This window comes from Borostomias antarcticus, assembly GCF_949987555.1.
Source record: "Borostomias antarcticus genome assembly, chromosome: 7".
NCBI classification, from domain to species: Eukaryota; Metazoa; Chordata; class Actinopteri; order Stomiiformes; family Stomiidae; genus Borostomias; species Borostomias antarcticus.
The window spans coordinates 4,931,229-4,950,455 of NC_140240.1; the positions used below are offsets into that span (position 1 = coordinate 4,931,229).

The 19,227-nt window shown below is 48.1% G+C and overlaps 2 protein-coding genes across 5 annotated transcripts in view; both read left to right on the forward strand.

Annotated features, from left to right (window-relative positions):
• Positions 1 to 703: 703 nt before the first annotated feature.
• Positions 704 to 9,845, forward strand: sulf2a (sulfatase 2a; the record flags this gene model as incomplete). Of its 2 annotated transcripts, none has more annotated exons than XM_084440807.1 (20): positions 704 to 884; positions 1,527 to 1,766; positions 1,900 to 2,051; positions 2,180 to 2,349; positions 3,732 to 3,882; positions 4,064 to 4,239; positions 4,378 to 4,506; positions 4,644 to 4,700; positions 4,810 to 4,945; positions 5,040 to 5,250; positions 5,437 to 5,698; positions 5,831 to 5,927; positions 6,038 to 6,132; positions 7,308 to 7,367; positions 7,670 to 7,839; positions 7,951 to 8,093; positions 8,264 to 8,372; positions 8,462 to 8,495; positions 9,394 to 9,447; positions 9,815 to 9,845. In XM_084440807.1, the coding sequence occupies exons 1-20, from the start codon at positions 800 to 802 to the stop codon at positions 9,843 to 9,845; spliced, it is 2,562 nt and encodes an 853-aa protein (XP_084296933.1). In that variant the 5' UTR covers positions 704 to 799. The 2 variants fall into 2 exon arrangements, with proteins under 2 accessions (XP_084296933.1, XP_084296932.1); XM_084440806.1 differs by having other exon boundaries at positions 716 to 884; positions 5,398 to 5,698.
• A 2,050-nt stretch (positions 9,846 to 11,895) lies between these two features.
• arhgap46a (Rho GTPase activating protein 46a) overlaps positions 11,896 to 19,227 on the forward strand; it is a 31,895-nt gene continuing 24,563 nt past the window's right edge. For 2 of the 3 annotated variants that reach the window (XM_084440546.1, XM_084440547.1), the window contains exon 1: positions 11,896 to 11,998. In XM_084440546.1, coding sequence (XP_084296672.1) covers positions 11,985 to 11,998 — 14 coding nt within the window. In that variant the 5' untranslated portion in view covers positions 11,896 to 11,984. Of the gene's footprint in view, positions 11,999 to 18,042; positions 18,180 to 19,227 lie in introns of those variants that run through there. The other variant, XM_084440548.1, reaches the window with a different exon arrangement.

Sequence of the window (19,227 nt, forward strand, 5' to 3'; positions counted from 1 at the left end):
TTATTTTTATTGAACACACTTTTTTTTTAAACTCCCAAACCCAATTTTGCCTGGATTGATTTTCATGCTTCTTCTTCTTGTATTCTGCACTGTCTGACTCTCCTGTGGTGCATTCTGAGCCTCCTCTCTCTCCACTTGAACTTCTTCTCAATGTTTCTCTCTCTTTTCTCTCATCCCCTCTTTTTAAAGCTTTCTCTCCTTCACCTCTGGCTGGTGGTACCCCCTCCAGACCCCCCTTGGTGTCTCAGGGAGGTGATGGCAGCTTTGGCCCCTGGCCTGGCACCATTAGCCCCAGACCGCCAGCCATGTGTTCATCAGCACAGATCGTTACACCGAGCCAAATGACACTGCTCTAATGCATCATTAATGATTGATTAACGAGGGGAGCTCAAACTGGGAGCATTTGTGTGGAAGAGCCCCCCGTAATGGCTCAGCTTGGGTCGCATCTGCTATTTGTCATCTAATGTGTGTGTGTGTGGAAGGGGGGCGTTCTGACTCTTGAGATTTGAAAATAGATCGGCGTCAGATCATGTTCATTTGCAGAGTGTAAAGTCCACTCCCTTCTCCCTCCCTCTGTGTCCTCCAGGGGGCGTGGTGCAGCTGCCCAGACGGCCTGACGCTGGTCTGTACCTCAGCGAGAGGGAGGGCCGCGCCGGGCGGAGCCATGGCAGGAGGGCGGCGGCGCCTGTGTGCTCCTCCTCTCCCTGTCCTCCCCCTCCTCCTCCTCCTCCTCTTCCTCCTGCTGGGGCCTGTGGCGCCGGCCCAGGGCTCTCCCTACCTCTCCGGTCAGCGCGCGAGGATGCGCCCGCAGAGGGACCGCCACGCCCGCAACGTCCGGCCCAACATCGTCCTCATCCTCACCGACGACCAGGACATCGAACTGGGTGAGACAGAAGGAGGAGGGAACGTGTGCGTGCGCGTCTGTAAATATCAGTGATAGAGGTGAGGTTAATGCTCCCTCTTGGCTCTGTAACAAATTGGCCTTCTCAGAAAAGTCAAGTGCCCCCATGGCCAACTCCACTGCTGGCACGGAGCGAGTGGCCTATGGCATCCATTGTCTGCGTGCCAAACCCTGGCCATCGCCCTACCCGTTTAAGCCCTTAAACTGTGTATTGGGCTTGAGTGGCTGCATAATGGCCAAACTGACACCCTTTGTCCTCTCTGATCGCTGGTGAGGAGACCTCTATTGAAAAGCAGGAATTTATGGTCGAGCATCTGTTTCACCAAACAATCAGCATCGGCCTGAAAGCCTTTCGGGGCACATAAATTCAAATGGGCTTTGCTCCACAGAAAAGATCTACTCTTCCTGCTTTTTCTACCCCCATTTTCTCACTCACCCTCACTGCTTTTTGGCTCTCACACCTCACCCCTATCTCTATGCCCCCCACCCCTCTGCACTCACCCTCTCTCTTGAATCCTCTCCCGTCAACCCCATTTGATACCCTCGACTGTCTCACCCTCCCTTTCTAACATCCCTCGTTCCGTCCGCCCCCTCCCCCCTCCCCCTCTCTTTCTGCCTCCATCAGGCTCCATGCAGGCCATGAATAAGACCCGGCGTATCATGGAGCAGGGGGGCACCCACTTCTCCAACGCCTTCTCCACCACCCCCATGTGCTGCCCGTCGCGCTCCTCCATCCTGACGGGGAAGTACGTCCACAACCACCACACCTACACCAACAACGAGAACTGCTCCTCCCCCTCCTGGCAGGCACACCACGAGCCGCACACCTTCGCCGTGCACCTCAACAACTCGGGCTACAGGACAGGTGAGGCGCATGAACGCATGCACCTGCGTACAGTTACAGGAGCTCCTGTAATCGTCGATTGAATCGTTTTGTCGTAGCTGTTCGTGACGCGTTCTCAGCGGAACTCAAAACCGATGACTGGTTCCTCTCGCAGCGTTCTTTGGGAAGTACCTGAACGAGTACAACGGCTCGTATGTGCCCCCTGGCTGGAGAGAGTGGGTAGCGCTGGTCAAGAACTCTCGCTTCTACAACTACACCCTGTGCCGGAACGGAGTCCGCGAGAAACACGGCAACGACTACCCCAAGGTCCCAGGCGGCGTTTCCCTCCTCACGCATGGCTATCACACACGCCCCGGCGTCAACCGACAGGACATGTTGGCTTTGGTCGTACCGGAAACCTGATGGAGCCAGTTTTTTTGCTCTCTTCTTTGCAGGACTACCTCACCGACATCATCACCAACGATAGCATCAACTACTTCCGCATGTCGAAGAGGATGTACCCCCACAGGCCCGTCATGATGGTGCTGAGCCACGCGGCGCCCCACGGGCCAGAGGACTCCGCGCCGCAGTACAGCGCCGCCTTCCCCAACGCCTCGCAGCACATGTAGGTACACGGAGCGCCACGCCGGCCTCCTTAATCATTTCAGGACGCCGAGGGTGTTTATTGGTCGGACGTGACACACACAAATGCAGGTGAGTGAGGGCCGACACAGCACGCACAATGCACACACACACACACGTCTACAGCGGTCACCGGTGGAATTGTCCTATTCCCATCAAATCAAACTTTATTTGTATAGCGCATTTCATACACAGAGGCAACACAATGCACATCCCATCCAAGCTTTACTCCTCCAGGGGCAACCAGGGACCAAGTCCAAGTGCTCAGCACAGGTCCTGGTCAGGGACAGGACTGAAGAGCATGTTTTTCGTTTTGGGTTCTTTGGGAGGCAGCCCTTGCGAACACCTACAACTCTACAAGGTCATCAGAAAGTTAAATCCCAGGCTTTTTTGTTTCTGGTTGTGGTGGAGCCTGGCGGGTACCTGACTGGCTGCCTAATGCCCCTGGCTGGTACACCTTCTCTCTATGGCCCCTGAGGGGAGACACAGGAAGTCAGTAATGAGCCTGTGTTCTCTGTTACTCTCCTATTCTGCTGCTGCCAATACAAATCCCACTAGCATCATTAACAGTCCGTACACAGGCGGTCTACAGTGCACCGTGTACTTGGGCCTGCTCAGCCATTTCTTTAATGGCAACTTTTAATTGCTTTCCCCCAGTAATGTTCATTCCCCAGTGTGAGTTTGTGTTGTCTACTTGGATAATGACGCTCCCTTTCTTCCCTACCATATGGAGAGAGAGAGAAAAAATGTGTTCCCTCTTCTCCTCCTGTTAGAAACGGTCCTCTTCCACACTGCAGAACAGATGCTCACCACTTCTCTTCATCACGATCTCTGGGTCCCTGGTGCTCTGTGGCCCTGGATGGTTTAGCGTCATCTAAGGCAGATCGATGTGCTTTAAATATGTTTGCCTCCAAGATCTCATTCGATATTTAGCTGCGTTTATTTATTTTGAAATAATTAAAGTTCCATCCCGCCCTGAGTTAAATATTGATCAAGTTGTCCTCTTGGAGTAAGCTGCTATTGATCAGTAAAGCTGTTTTCTTTCTATGCTTATAGCCCAGCATTACATGATTAGTTGTGAGGCTGCTTTTAAAAGGGGTTGATCATGTACTTAATCTTGTTGAGAGGTTATTGTTGTTGCATATGCATACATTATAAAATAGAATATTTACATAATGAAATTCCCAATCCCAATTAATTCACACAATACCACACAACACAATATTATAGCATTCTACTAAATACAATACTATATGATACAATGCCATTTAGTACAATACAATGATAATTAATCCCAAAATGTGGTACAAATGTACACTATAGATTTTGAACATGTAGCTTAACGTTGTTCCACCCCTCTTTTAGAACACCGAGCTATAACTACGCTCCGAACCCGGACAAGCACTGGATCCTGCGCTACACTGGCCCCATGAAGCCCGTCCACATGCAGTTCACCAACATGCTGCAGCGCCGGAGGATGCAGACGCTGCTGTCCGTCGACGACAGTGTGCAGAAGGTGGGACAGACAGACGGACAGACAGAAACAGACAGACAGACCAGCCGGCTGACCGCTGAGAGCCCCCTGTACTCACCGGCGCGATGTGGCTGCTTTGGCTTACGTGAATCTCTCTCTCTGATGACGTGTTTGAGGTACGCTGTGACCTACGGGGCGTTTCACACTCCTGTGTCGTCCCCAGGTTTATGACATGCTGCTTGAGACAGGGGAGCTGGACAACACCTACCTCATCTACACCTCGGACCACGGCTACCACATCGGGCAGTTTGGGCTGGTCAAGGGCAAGTCCATGCCCTACGAGTTTGACATCCGCATCCCTTTCTATGTACGAGGGCCCAACGTGGAGGCAGGAGCCATGTGAGTGACCGAGCGCGCCGGTTAACAGCGCAGCATGTTAGATCTGCTGCTCAATCGAGTGTGACGATATTGTGGGCGAACGCTTCCATGTTGCTCATATTTAATCTCTCAAATGTGTGTTTGCGTCTCTCTCTGCAGTAACCCTCATGTGGTGTTGAACATCGACCTGGCGCCCACTCTGCTAGACATGGCAGGGGCAGACAAGCCCTCTGACATGGACGGCAAGTCCATCCTCAAACTCCTGGACACGGACAGACCTGTGAACAGGTAACTTCACGTCGGTTCACATGCTGTGGAATTACTCTGATAGAACTGAGGAGTGACATTAATAACATCTTATGTTCTTGTTCTGTGTCATATACTGTATATCAGTTTGTATTGACGGTTGTTTTGCTTTTTTTCAGGTTCCAGTTGAACAAGAAGGGGAAAGTGTGGAGGGATTCTTTCCTGTTAGAGAGAGGGTGAGTCTCATTGATTGGCAACCGGAAGCAGCTGTTTGCATTCCGATCGCCGTCATTGGTTCAGTGCTGTGAGACTGCGCTATTATGACACCTGATCCTGTCCACACAGGAAGCCGCTCCATAAGCGGGATGGTGACAAGGAAGGGGCTCAAGCTCAGGAAGAGAACTTCCTGCCAAAGCACCAGCGAGTGAAGGACCTGTGTCAGAGAGCAGAATACCAGACCTCCTGTGAACAGCCTGGCCAGGTGTGTGAACTGTATGGAACACACACACACACACAACACACTGGATATAGTTTTAACAAACATACTCATGCTCTCCCTATCCTCCTGTGTATAGAAGTGGCAGTGTGTGGAGGACCCGTCTGGGAAGCTGAGACTGTACAAGTGTAAGGGCATGGCCAGCCTTTACGCCCCCCGGATGCAGGCCCTGATGGCCAGCGGAGGGTCCCGACTCTATGGCCACATCTCCAACTCTGACTCCTGCGACTGCAGCCCTCTGGCCGTCAAGACAACACCCCTGAAGAGGAAGAAGCTGCTCACCAAGAAGAGTGAGGAACCTGTGTATTCGTTGATTGAATTGTTGACTGAATTCTTGTGTTGTGTTATAGCTATTCACGTAGCATCAATGAGGCTGTGCTGCCACCAAGTGGCCGAGTAAAGAGGTGCGCAGACATGATACCACAAACACCATTCAGTCATATTCCCTTTTGCCCTTTCTCTTGTGACCCTGTCAGAGGTGAAGTCCAGTAAGAGTGTCTCTAAGAACCGCTGGGCCCGTTCCGTTCCCTTCGAGCTGGACGGAGACTTGTATGCTGTGGACCTGGAGGACGGCTACAGGCCCGTGGGCCTCAGGAACTCCAGCTGGGACAGGCAGATGAGGAGCGGAGCTAGGAACGGAGAGGTGGACGATGAGGAGTTCAGTGGCATGGACGGCACCGCCAGACCTACCAGCAGCAACAGTCTCACGCCACCAGCCTCCCTTAAAGTCACATACAGGTGTGTGTGTGTGTGTGTGTGTCTGTGTGTGTGTGTGTGTGTGTGTGTGTGTGTGTGTGTGTGTGTGTGTGTGTGTGAGTGTGAACAGAGAAGACAGACAGTGCTGATAGTCTCCTTCGGTTTGTCCCTCAGGTGCTCCATTTTGATGAATGACACGGTGACGTGTGACGGAGGCCTGTACAAATCCCTCCAGGCGTGGAAGGACCACAAGCTCCACATCGAGCACGAGGTGCAGCTCCAGACCTCCGCCGTTCATCACGTTAGGTAGCGTGTCCTGTTCTAGCTGCGTGTTTGACCCAAAGCGCATTACTGTGTTTTCTCTGCGTTTGTTGCGGCTAGATCGAAACCCTGCAGACCAAAATAAAGAACCTGCGTGACGTCAAAGGTCACCTGAAGAACGTGAGGCCTGAGGAGTGCCAGTGTAACGACCCCAGGTAAGTCTGACCTTAGCCACACATCGAACCAATCAATCAAGTTGGATTTATATAGCGCCCTTCATGATACCCAGAGCGCTTTACAGAGTCCAGTATTCATTCAGAAGCTAAGCTAAGCTACATCTGCCCTGGGGCAGACTGACAGCGCCTACGACCACCACCACCACTCATACTTATGTCTTTATGATGGTGTTGCATGTCTTTATGATGGTGGGGGAAGCCGGAAGCACCCGGAGGGAACCCACGCAGGCAAACAGAGAACATGCAAACTCCACACAGAAAGGCCCTGGAACGACCACCACCACCACTCATACTTTGCATGTCTTTATGATGGTGTTGCATGTCTTTATGATGGTGGGGGAAGCCGGAAGCACCCGACGCAGGCAAACAGAGAACATGCAAACTCCACACAGAAAGGCCCTGGAACAACCAGGATTCAAACCCAGGACCTTCTTGCTGTGAAACAGTGCTAACCACTGAGCCACCGTGCTGCCTGTTGAGACCACGATGATCTAGCAAGCTCACTTTCAGTTTCTCTCCGCAGATCAGTCTGGCCTGATCCATATCTAGAATGATTTCAGTGGGTGGGAGTACTTGCCTTGACAGACTAACTCCTTCAGCCAATCAGCATAACAAAACCTTTGCCAAATCCAGTCAGAAAAACGGCAAAAATATATTTTCCTCCAAGAAACTCCACTAGTGCATACTCTTCTTCTTGTTTAATTGTTGTGAGTCTATTTCTGCAATAACTGCACTTATAGCTGTGTTTATTCTACTAATGTCAATGTTACTGCTCGTTGCATCAGGAGACTGTTTTGCAACAGGAACCAATTAGGGGCTACGTTCTAGTGGGGGGGCAGAACAGCAGCCAGAACACAGTTTCTGATTGACCCGGTCAAAACATAATCGGAGAGAAATCATTTGAGACAGACTGATTTGCGGAGAGAAATGGAAAGTGAACTTGGGAGATCAGAATGGTCTCATGAGGTTAGGCCTATGCTTGGTTGAGAGATGGAGTCTATTCACGTTCAGATTCAGATTTTATTTGTCATATGTATATAGGATAGTACAGTGTACAATGTACAGTGAAAAATTCACTGTAAAATTTCACTGAAATGTTTCTGCATTTGCGCTGTCACTCTCTCCTGTTCTCTCTCTCTCACTCTGTGTTTCAGCTATCTGTTCAAGAACAAAGGATCCTTCAGACTCAATGCCGGTCGCCTCCACTCCCTCAGGTAGGGAGGAGTAGAGGGCTACTTAGTGCGTTGGTGTGTTTCTCCCACTCTCCAGATGTCTGTTTCTGGTTTGTGTCCTGATAGACGACAGATAGGCAGTATAGTAAATTGCCAGTTGGTGAACCTTTAAATGTCTAGCTGAGTACCTAGGACTGGAATGAGAACTGATTAGCACTGATAAGATACTGTAAGGACAAGCAATTACAAGAATTCCAATGTACCTGAACCCGTACTTACTACACAATCATGGCAAATAAACTTTCTAATCTATTCCATTCTATTGTATTCTATTCTATTCTCAGCAAAATGCCCTCCAAACAGAAAAAACAGTGGTTGATGAAGGAGCAGAAACGTAGGAAGAAGCTCCGTAAACTAATCAAGAGGCTCCGCAACAACGACACATGCAGCATGCCTGGCCTCACCTGCTTCACCCACGACAACCAGCACTGGCAGACCGCCCCCTTCTGGACAAGTAAGACACTACAAACCAGTTGTGAACCCTACAGTATCTCGCACTGGTATTGTTCAAAGAAAATCATTTAATCACTGAACTCAACTCTCTGTTTCTCTCTCTCCGTGACAGTGGGTCCTTTCTGTGCTTGCACCAGTGCCAACAATAACACCTACTGGTGCCTCAGGACTATCAATGAGACACACAACTTCCTGTTCTGTGAATTTGCCACAGGTTTCATTGAGTATTTTGATCTCAACACTGACCCCTACCAGGTATTTGCTTTGCTGTTTTACATATTTATACAGATTAGCTGTCAGTTCTGTAAGCCCAAAAAGTTTGATTTGTGTTTTAGCCCCCTAATCTGATTTAAGGCGTCTCTATATTGCTGTTTTATTTTTGGCAAAGCACCTTGTAACATACTGTCCTCCTGGTGTTTCTGCAGCTGATGAATGCTGTCAGCAGTCTGGACCGCAGTGCTCTGAACCGGCTGCACCAGCAGCTGATGGAGCTGCGCAGCTGCAAGGGACACAAGCAGTGCAACCCAGAAAAAGGTCCGTCTGGAGAGACTTAAAGACCCTAAAGACAGACCTGGTGACCTGGTTCTCTGTTCATCTCACTAACTGTGTTTTCCTCTTCACAGGAGGGAAAGAGCGAAACTCCTTCAGTGAATACAGGTAGCTGCACTTTCCAGGCTGTACTGTCTTTGCCCTTGCATTTTGTTCTTTCCATTTATACTGACCCTTGTCCATTAGTCTTTGGTTATAGAGTGGTGAGGCCTGATGTCAATTTGTAGGCTTAAATGTTAGCATCGCCGCCACATTCGTTGTAGCTAATCTATCCATGGAAAAAAAAAGTCAGCAGATATCTTAGATACAAAATTGAGCTAGCTAAAGCAGTTTTGTGTTTATATGTGTGGTATTTATTCAGTCTGGGTAATCTCACGTCCTCTAATGCTAGCTCACGTTATGAAAAAACATGGCGGCCATTTGTCTGCTGTAGTATAGTTTCTCATCTCAGCAGTATCGACCTCAGAACCAACTGAGGGCTTCAAAATGCTCAAAACCCATCTTCAATGATGCATTTTAATTTCTAGAACAAAATGTACTGCAGTCTTGGAGTGTCTGTTAAACACATACCTTATTTTTTGGCATTTTTCACGAATCCCGTTCATTTTTCCCATAGGGATTTAGAACTCATTAGAAATGTTTCAGCCTACAAAATAATGACATCACCTCACCACTGTACTGTAGTTTATTGATGCAATATAACAGTCATGTGGAACATTATTGATCATTGAAGTGGATTGTTTCCTTCAGACTTTGTCACATATTGCCATGTTTCTGGATTCAGAATAAAAAGCCTGTTTAGCACAAGGATGGATGCTAAAATGCAAGCATGCTTGAAGCTGCTGATACCCTAATCGCTTGTCTCTGCTGTGTGTGTGTGTGTGTGTGTGTGTGTGTGTGTGTGTGTGTGTGTGTGTGTGTGTGTGTGTGTGTGTGTGTGTTTGTCCGTCCATGCACATGCGTTTGTCCATGCGCGTCACGTGTGTACGTGCTGTGCATGCCTCAGGCCAGTTCATCGTCGAAAGAGGCCAAAAGTGAAGAGGCCCTCCTCCAAATCACTGTGAGTTTGTCATAACCCATCTGTTCCTCTCTGTTTAGCCAGCCTCCCCCTCCTCATCCAAAGCTTGCTTTATCAAACGCTCTTGTAGCACTCCTTCCCTCTAAGTCCATGCCTCCTCATAGAACTAGTATTGATCCTTCAGTACAGCACCCTCAAGGTTTTAAAAACCCGCTTTTCAAAGACAGTTATGCAGATGAGGTTTTTGTCTTGTCCTCTGTTGTCTCTGTCTTTTTCTTGTCATTGTCCATGTCTTCGTCTTTCTCTCTCACTGGTGCTTTAGGAAAAAAGAACAACTGGAGCCACAGATTTCAGTGATAGATTCAAGAGAAGCACTTACTTCTATCCATCTTTTTTTTTATCCATACAGAGGGCAGATTTGGGAAGGATGGGTTGGTTAAGCACCTGGACTCCCCTGATCACCACGTCAGGGTCTACCCTCAAAGGAGGAGGAGGAGGAGGAGGAGGCGGAGGGAGACTGGAGGACCTGAGGATCTTTTACAGACGTCACTGGAATGTAACCTGATATACCATAACTGTAGGAGTTTATGGGGAGGACTACTGGCCCAATGTCACCACTCACACTCCGATCACTGCCAAGTAGAGGACATGCTGAATTTGACAGGAAACAGAAAACTGATTCTCTTTGCATCTTCTCTCTCTCTCTCTGTCTCTCTCTCGCTCTCTCTCTCTCTCTCTCTCTCTCTCTCACACACACACACACACACACGCGCACATTCACTCACATGAGTGTGCTCACTTCTCATCTACCATCACCCCGGCTCTCAGTCCCATTATGCCTGTCTGGATGCTGTGTTTGATGTGGGATTATTACGCAACATGCGCTTGCTCTTTCCTGCAAATAAATTGACGCTTTCTTTATTGTCCTGTGGAACTGGAGACAAACTGACCAGTAAATGTGATGTGTCTTCACTGTCAACTCTGCTGTTACAAACGGATATGGATCATCTCCTAACTCCTGGTGTCACACCCTGGTGAAGCCAGTATCACACAGGACAATGATCAGATATCACCCAACATTTTATCCTACCGTACAGTAACCTTTGCCTGATATCAGACACTCCATTTCCATCTTCAGTCAACCCGTTGGAGTGGGTGGATTCAAAGGTCTGGACCCAGGCAACAGTAGCCTATGAGACCAGGAAACTTTCTCAAAACATGCTAGTGATCACTTCATTTTGCAGATGCTTGGACAACATGAATGATTTTTCTGGACTTTTGCTTCATATAGCTAATATCAGTGTTGCTTGAGCGCCAGTCACATAAGGATTCCTTACTCTAATGGTGAGGTTGATGCAGGGCAAAGAGCAGGACTGTAGAGTTGAAAAGCTGGCTAGGACATTGAATGCAAATCACATCATAATCACCTTGATTATAATCATATTATTACAGACTGTGAACAGGACTACTCACCCCACCTCCCACACTGCAAACCAAAATCCCTAACATTAGTAGACTGGCAGTATGACAATGTTACATTAGTGGATGTCATTTGACTTCTTTGTATTGTTAATGCCCTCTGGTAGGTATCCAGTAATCTTAGTTCATTCAGCTTGCAATACATGGTCATGTGTTAACATGAAAATAAAGACTTGATGTACAGTATGTATTTGAATGTATGTTGTGCAATTAATATAAATGTTTACAATATTTTTTATAATACTGAAAAAGAGGGAGAGCTATCGTACCTGATAAGATGAGTGAGTTGACAAAATTACCTTTTAGATATGAACTTGGCATAGGTCTTTACTGTTTGTTCTTATTTCTTTGAAATAAGCTACTGTATCTGTCAAAACTGACTTCTGAAAAGCACTAAAGAAATTATTTGTGAAAAGATTAAGCCCTGTAAAATGAATAGATTAATGCACAAGAGTGCACGTTGTGACATATTGTTCTGCATATTATGTTGCCTCATATTTTGCTCATTTATTTTTCTTAGAAGTGATATTCCCATAGAGATGAGCGCTTATAGTCAGTAACTGTGAATAAAATGTTGATTGGTCCCATTCATGTTCGCTACGTTCATTGTGGTTGTATCCTAAATTAGTCCAACATGCAACCGGTCGAAAAGGCCAGCAGGTGTCTCTGTAGAGCTACCCGATGTGCTCCAATCTATTTTGTCTCACCGCTGAGGGATTAGAAGTAGGATGGAAGAAGACCTTGAATACATTTCTGAAACTAAACTATCAGTGTATTGAAAGAATCCGCGTTACAAGTATATCAGATTCAACAATGGCAGTAAGCTATCGTCATTACGCGGAGTAACACTTTCCCCTCAGTAGTCCCAGACTAGCCGGATGAGTGGGATGTAGGGCGGGGGGTGCAGCCCGGCCGGGACGGGAGGGGACCCCCGTAGTATTTCACTTGCAGAGGCGGAGACTTCATATCGCATTCACTACCGGAGAACTGTCTCGTGTTCAGTGCGCATAGCGTGTGAGGAAAGTAGCCGACTGCTTGAATAAACTAGTGAAAAAGTCTTAATTCTAAGTTGTACGCGTTGCTTATACAATGTGAAGGAAATGGCCGGGACAAGGTAAGTTATCCCACTTCTCTGCAAAACTGTTAAAAACCTGGCGGATGAGTTTAAAACAGGTTTTTTTTTCTTCTGAAGCCCACTGCATGTTTAAGTAGCCGAGCCAAGTTACGAGTGGGGGATACGCTTGTGAAAGACAGTAGCCTAACTAGCCTACAATGTATCAATGTATCGCTAAGATGATTAGTTCATAGTGAAACAGCATTAGGCTACAATAGCGCTCCTTTAGTGTTGGGGCCAACCTGATCGCCTATCAGGCACATTTTGTTTCTTTGCTATTCAGTTATTTACACGCTTTTATCGTAGGCTACCTGTTGAGTTCGTATCTGGCAAAGACAAAGCCTAAATATTATTTGAATTTCTCTAAGTCATATTGCTCTCATATAGGGGTCATAGGCTTTATGTAGGCTTACTGTATGGCCATATAGTAGCCTATTTTTCAAAGCAAATCGCTGTCATCTTTCCCATACCACTAAAGCCCATTCAGTCTGCTCTAAAATCAAGGATTCTACTCTTTAGGAATATTTCCTTGCCTCTTGACTTTAATTACTAGGTTCCTCTTTGATTCCTCTGGAGTTGAACCTCAAATTGGCTCAGCTTGCTCTTTGCTGTGGTTAACAGACCCATAACCCTGGCGGAAGACAAATGCTCTGAAGCCCATTTGTACCCCCCACCGCCCTATTTTATAAGTTAGGCTAAATGGAGGCTTTCGCTTAGCATGCCTGATTCACACATTGCTGTCTAGCATCTGCTGTGATGCTTCAAGGCATATGTGCAGTGACTCATTAAAGAGGCCTTTGCTTTGAAAAGGTACTTTATATAGATGGTTTAGCTGAATTCTAACGTTACGTATAGGCCTACTCAAACGTTATTTACTCAGTCAGTTATGTCGTTTATTCATTTCATGCCCCCCCTGATGTTGTTACCTCAATTGAATGTCTACTTCATATTCAATAGAGGTGTGGATGGGAGGTCTTGCTAATGTAATAATGTGAGTTGTTATCACTACTGTCTTATCAACTGTAGTCACCCACCCTGCCTGTGTTAAAGGCTTTGATGTCTCCTCAAAATCTTCTGATGCCTTTCAATCCGTCCCTGGTGGAACATTGGACAGCAACAGTCACCTCAAGATCCTCAAGAGCAAGATATCCCCCAAATATGTAATTTATATGGCCCAAGGCACAGAGTTGACATCTCACACCACCCAGAGCTCTACGGCGCAGCAGTATGTCACCCATCCCTGTACAACTGGTAGTCTCGGTTGCTGTCCTTGAGGCTTTGGTGACAGCGTGAGATTGGGAACATCTGTGTGGTGTTGTGTTCTGCATACGTGTCCACTTTTCCATATTTCACTGTAGAAGAGGAGGAAACACCTCTCTCTAGGCATCACAGGCATGCCCATTCCGCTGCCCAATTCACCACAGAAGCCTCTGATTAGAAGTCTACATTTCAGTTGTTCAGTCATTACAGTCTACATACATGCAAATGAAGTACCCATTCTCTGATCTTCTGAGGCTAAACATGGCTCCAAAATCACTTAAGTTAAGGTGGACTAAAATTACCATATTTTATTATTATTATTATTAGTAGTAGTAGTAGTAGTAGTTTATTTTTTACAATGCATTCTTATTAGGCATGGCCTTAATTGAGTCCATATAATTTAACCTTGTTTTTTTATTTTTTATTTCTTACTTCTCACAAGCAAAGAGACACACTAGGATGTTGAGCCTTGTTTACTCTTCTGGCCTCACAATGCTCTGCAGACAAAGGAGGACAGGATACTGCATTCCTCTGGCAAGGTGACCCCAGAGCACCATGGGCCTTTTGGGCCACCATGTGACAATGCTGAAGCAGGACGTCAGTCAAACAATGGCTTTGAAGACGGATCTGTTTGAGCGGCCCACTGAGAGGAAGTGTGACGCATTTTGAGACTCGTGGTTCCGTAGTGCGGGTTGCTGTTTTTTTTGTGTGTCGTGACGGGTTAAAACGTTGGTGAAAAATCAGCTTTCATCCTCCCGTTCATTCTTTTCACCGCACTGTGATTCTCCTGGCTTTTTTGTAGTCTAGGTGATTTCAGTTCACACCTGTCCGTGCCAATCCAACCCCTGACATTTGCAATCCTTACGTGGGATAAAGAGGCTGCTCTAACTGACTGACCTAAACTCTCATGTATGCAGAGTGATTTTAACATTCCTAGATGGCATTATGGAGGATAACATTCGTAGGGGGTATAGTAGAGCATGATGGGGGTCTAGTTTGGTCACATCTTCTTATGTGCATAGTCAGACTCAAGAGAACTATCAAGTGATGGAGTTGTGTTACTTCTTGTTAGTGAATCGTGTTGCGATGGAACAAAGCTGCCCATTCCATTCCTCTCTCCTCACCTTAAACACGTGATTAAATGTATGCTAATCTGCCCCTACAGCCTGGACCCCTAGGGAGACGACATTACCCCCCTGCCCCTCCCCAACCCCCTTCAGTCTCAGAGCAAACGTTAACATCTTAACCAGGCTCGGGCTCTGACCCAGGAGCAGACAGTTTCCTTGCGGGGGGGAGGGGGTGGGGTCATCGTCCGGACGCTTCTTTCCTGTGTGGCTCATCGTTCACCTCCGACCCCCCCCCCCCCCCTCACCCTGTAACTCTGCTCTGGGTTTAGACTCTGGCCTCGTTTGTCATGTCAGCAGCGGAAGGCTGTTTGTTGGGGGTAGTGCTCCCAGTGCATTTCGTCTTCAGCGTCAGCTCGGATGCTGAACAGGCCCAAGCAGCATAGTGTTTTGTTGGGCCCGGCACCAAGCAGATGGTTGATGTTGAAATGTGACTTTTTTGGACCACTTCACCACCTGCAAGAAAGCTTGTTAAACGTGTGCTCATTTGTTGCATTTTCACCTCAAATAAAGATGGAAAACATGAACAATGAATGTTGATGTCCATTAGTCCCAATCACATCCTAGTCAGTTCATTTATCTCTGTGTTTTGGACAAGTGACCCCATTGTTCCTGGGCCTGACAGCTGGTGTACTGGACAGGGAGTCTGCCTTGTATTTAGTAAACACCCTGATCCCTGTCCCCTGTCCCTCTCTGTCTCCTGCACATGCTCACTCTCGTCCAGAGCCTCTCTGACCTGATGAAGTGTCCATTTGTTCCAAGGCTAGAGGGGGTAGGAGGATTAGACGGGAGCACAGGGGCTGCCGGTGGTCAGGCCGGCCCCTATAAAAAAAAGGGTGGATTTATTGTGGTTTGACCCTGCTGCTGACCTGTGTCTCATGCAGATTATGTGACTATCCTACTCGGGCTGTGAGGGGGCCGGAAGTTCCTGGCATTACTGCCTATTAATGCTGCTGCTTCAGTGGGAAGAGGAGCAGGGTGGTGGGCCAAGACAATGGCCTCCATACAGGGGCCATAGAGCAGTGGCTCTCTTCTGTCCAGTAACTTTATGTGGGTGGGTTTGTGGAGAAAGCTCCCAAAGCAACATTCGGAACATCTCGAGCCGTAGCATGAGATCGTATTCGCCCTGCTAGTTGGAAACGGCATGGGAAAGACGAGCCACGTCGGAGGAGGTGGAACGGCCGTGTTAAATCCAGTCTAATCCCGTGCCCGGAGAAGGGAAACTGTCTCTGGTTGTGGATTATGGCAGCTGTTGTAGGAGGTCACCCCACTTCTCCTCAACATGTTCCAAACTCCTCCCCTCAGGGTTTGAGCTGAGGGGAGGCTCTGATTGGCTGGCAAACTATGTGGGAAATGGTAATGGAGAGAGTTCTAGCGGGGTGAATTCTGGTAGTTTATACGACAATAGAGCCCATTGTCCTGTGCCATCATGCATTAGTGCAGGGTGCACTGCACACCTATTGTAATGCATATGATCGTGACTCATCGTAAGCTTGTCTGCCCCGCCGGGAACCTTTCTTCTCTTCTGCCGAAGTCCCGTGGGCTTATGTAATAACAGACAAACTCAGCAGTCTGAAACTAGTTAGGATGTTTTCTGACTTCTGAACTTGTGTCCCTGTTGAAACGGTTCAAGGTCTTAATGTGTCTGTCCTCACGCATGGTAGCCAGGGAGGGGTCGGGGGTTCCTTTGTGCACCGCTGAGGACAGCTGACAGCATCCATTGTGCAAAGAGCAAGGGAATGGCAAGTTGTGGAATGCCCACTTTGTGCTGGACCAGTGCGTTGAAATAGACCCCAGCTCCAATTATGGCACACCTTACGGCGCGGAGATGGAGAAACCAGACCGTCAGGTTCCCAGGCTTTTTAAGGGGTGTGGAGTCGCTGCAAATGACTCACGATTGAAAATTATACAGGTGCCGCGTCGATACTACCCGTCGAGATGACAGCACGTCTTTCAAAGCCTGACTCTTCCTTCCCCCGGGCCACGCTAGCGGGCTGGGCCGTTCGGTCCGCCTGCCTGGTCTGCGCGGAGTCGACTCTGACTCTGATCTGCAGGCTTCTCCTGGACCCGCTCTTTCCGGCATGTGGCCTCGCGGCTGCTGGGGCTTAAGGCGCTTTACCCCTCTTCCCCTCCTTGGCACCCTGCCACCGCTGCCAGTCTCCTGGGCCTGATTGGCTAACGCAAGCCGGCCATATCTAGCCTGCCGTAACCCCCGTGAAAAATGACCTTGGAGCGGGACACGGGAAGGACGGACATGAACAACTGCTGTTTGAGCCCCCTCGCGGGGAGGGAGGGGTGAGAGGTGACAACCTGCCGGAGCAGTGAATAGCAAAGGTCCCGTCGGTCTTTATTTAGGCTGCCCCAGGTAGACCTGTGCGGGGGGGGAAAAAACACAGAGCCATCTATGAAGGCTACTCGAGGCTACTTTACCATTGTGACATCCACTCAGAGCAGAGACATTGTTCCATATGGCCCCAGGGCTGGGGTTTGAGTGACTTTTCACACCAGAGAGATCACACAAGCCCCTCTCACCTCAGAGGAAGCACCCCTTCCCCCCCGGGGCCAGGAAACCCCTCGTACACCAGGACACCTGTACCTCCAGGGCTCCCTTGCTGAGGGGAAGACGTTTAACAAGGTATTTGGCACTACAGTAAAACCGTTGGAATGACAAATAAACCCAGTGTAATTCAAAAGAGGCAGTACAGATAATATGCAAAGCTCCGTGGTGTTGAGGAAGTGCTAAGCTCAGAAACAGACCTACAGTATTACACAACGCCTTGACCCCCGCACTGGCTTTATGTGACTTCTGCGGGGATGAACGCCAACTGTTCCATGGAAGTGCGATATGTTTATAGACTGGACCTTCCTTCAGCAGAGGTCACACTGGTTTGTGTGGTGTTAAATGTACAACACGCGCACACACACACACACCATTGTGCAGTGTGGGTTTTGATGACCCCTGCCCTTGATGGAATGGTTGGAATGGGAGGTGTTGAACAAAAGAGCCAAAGAATGTGTGTGTGTGTGTGTGCGTGTGTGCGTGTGTGCGTGTGTGTGTGTGTGACAGGTGCAGAGCTTTTTTCTGTCATTTGAAACATGTGCTCTTTCCCTTCTCCCTGTGATTGTTCTCAGGCCTGGGTGTGGGAGCCACTGTACAATGGTGACCCACATGCAGCCTCTACACATGTTCTCTGTCCCAACAGACAGTTTAGTCAGATCCAGCTGTATGTTTTCATCGAGTATAATACAGTGATTAAATGCCATACATTTTCACCTAGCAGTAGCAATGTCTCCGCCATATAGTCCAACTGTGGATTTGAAATGTCGCTGTTGCAGTATGTCGCTGGCTGCGCCTGCCCATTCACGGCGATACAACTGTCCCCTCTCTGCTGAGAACCATGTGCTCTAGAACCTCCCCCGGTTCGTCACGGGAGGCCGTGGCGCGGCGTGCACACGGTTCATGTTCAGAATTACACCCACGGCTACCGAAGCCACTGCAGAGGACAGTCAGTCCGTGTCTTAACTCTTTTGTTTTACAATATTTAGATAAGCGCGTTGCCTAGCAGCCGTGCTGTTTAGACTTTGAACATAATGCCTAATCAAACAGAGGGCCTCCTGTGCCCGATTATTACTGTCTTCATACTGGGGGCGCATGCCGGTGCTTGCACGGCCGGAGCAGATGGTTTAGCAGGGGACTAATGTTTATATGCTGTTTATGTGACTGGTTAGGCGATCTCTCTGATTCCACATAAACAGACTCGCATTCCCCTCGGCCGTCCGTAAACCCGCGACGCGAGGTAAGCCGGGCAGAGGTTCCGACTGTGTGAACGGCACGGCCACATTTTTGAACCGAGTATCCGAGCAGAAAGAATGTTTTGTGTCTTCATATAGGAAATGGCAGGTCTGTAAATACACCCAGGCAGACTTTGGCACTTGTTGCTGTGGCTGGCGAATAGAGTGCTAAGGTTTCCCAGATGAATGGCAGGCCCTGTTTGAAAGCCTCAGCCTGGTCCACAGGGGACCGGCAAGAGAGAACAGCTCAGAATAGCCTGTTGTTAGGCGAGGTTAGTTTATGGGAGCAGTAAATGTTATATCTGAGTTAAGGCTGGTCACTGGTGCCGATTGTCTCTCTCTAACAAAGTCATTTAGCAACGAACTAATGCAATGATGCCTTATTTGGTTAGAGTTCGCGGTAGGCGCTATCTGTGAATCCAACATGCCACAATGGCATTTGAGCGTTTGTTCGCCATCGCCAGATGATCAGATAACACGCTGACTTGTTGTCCGCCTCTTGTCTTCTCAGTACACTGAGGCTCTCTAGGGAAAAGCGCCTTTGTCCCACGCCGATGAAATCGGAGGGGCGGGTTGTTGAAACGGCCTTTGTCCGTTTGTCCATCCATGCGTCCATCATGTAATAGAGCCCACCAATAGGGATACTAGCCACAGTGAATTTTTCCCATTCCCTATACATTTTGCTTTGTACACAAAAAATTATATTTTATGTCTCAGTAAAGGTATAGTCCATTCTTAATAGTTAGAGTGTAAAGGCTTGGTGCATCGTGGGTACAGTTATTATTAGTTATAATCATATTTATTATTGTGTGCCTCAGCTCTGCCAATAAAGGTTGTAGCTCTTTACCTGAAATTCCTTGGTGTGCCTGCATGGTCTTTCGAACCTGCCTGGTACAATACAATGACAGCACTTATTGTGTAAAAAAAAAAAAGAGTCCATATTGCTTCTCTCGTCTAACGAGTTTAGCAGAATAGAGCTGTAATGGATCCCATCATCCTAACCTTTTACACTTGCTTCCACTGCTTCATTTACACAAAGGGGTGATTGGTGGG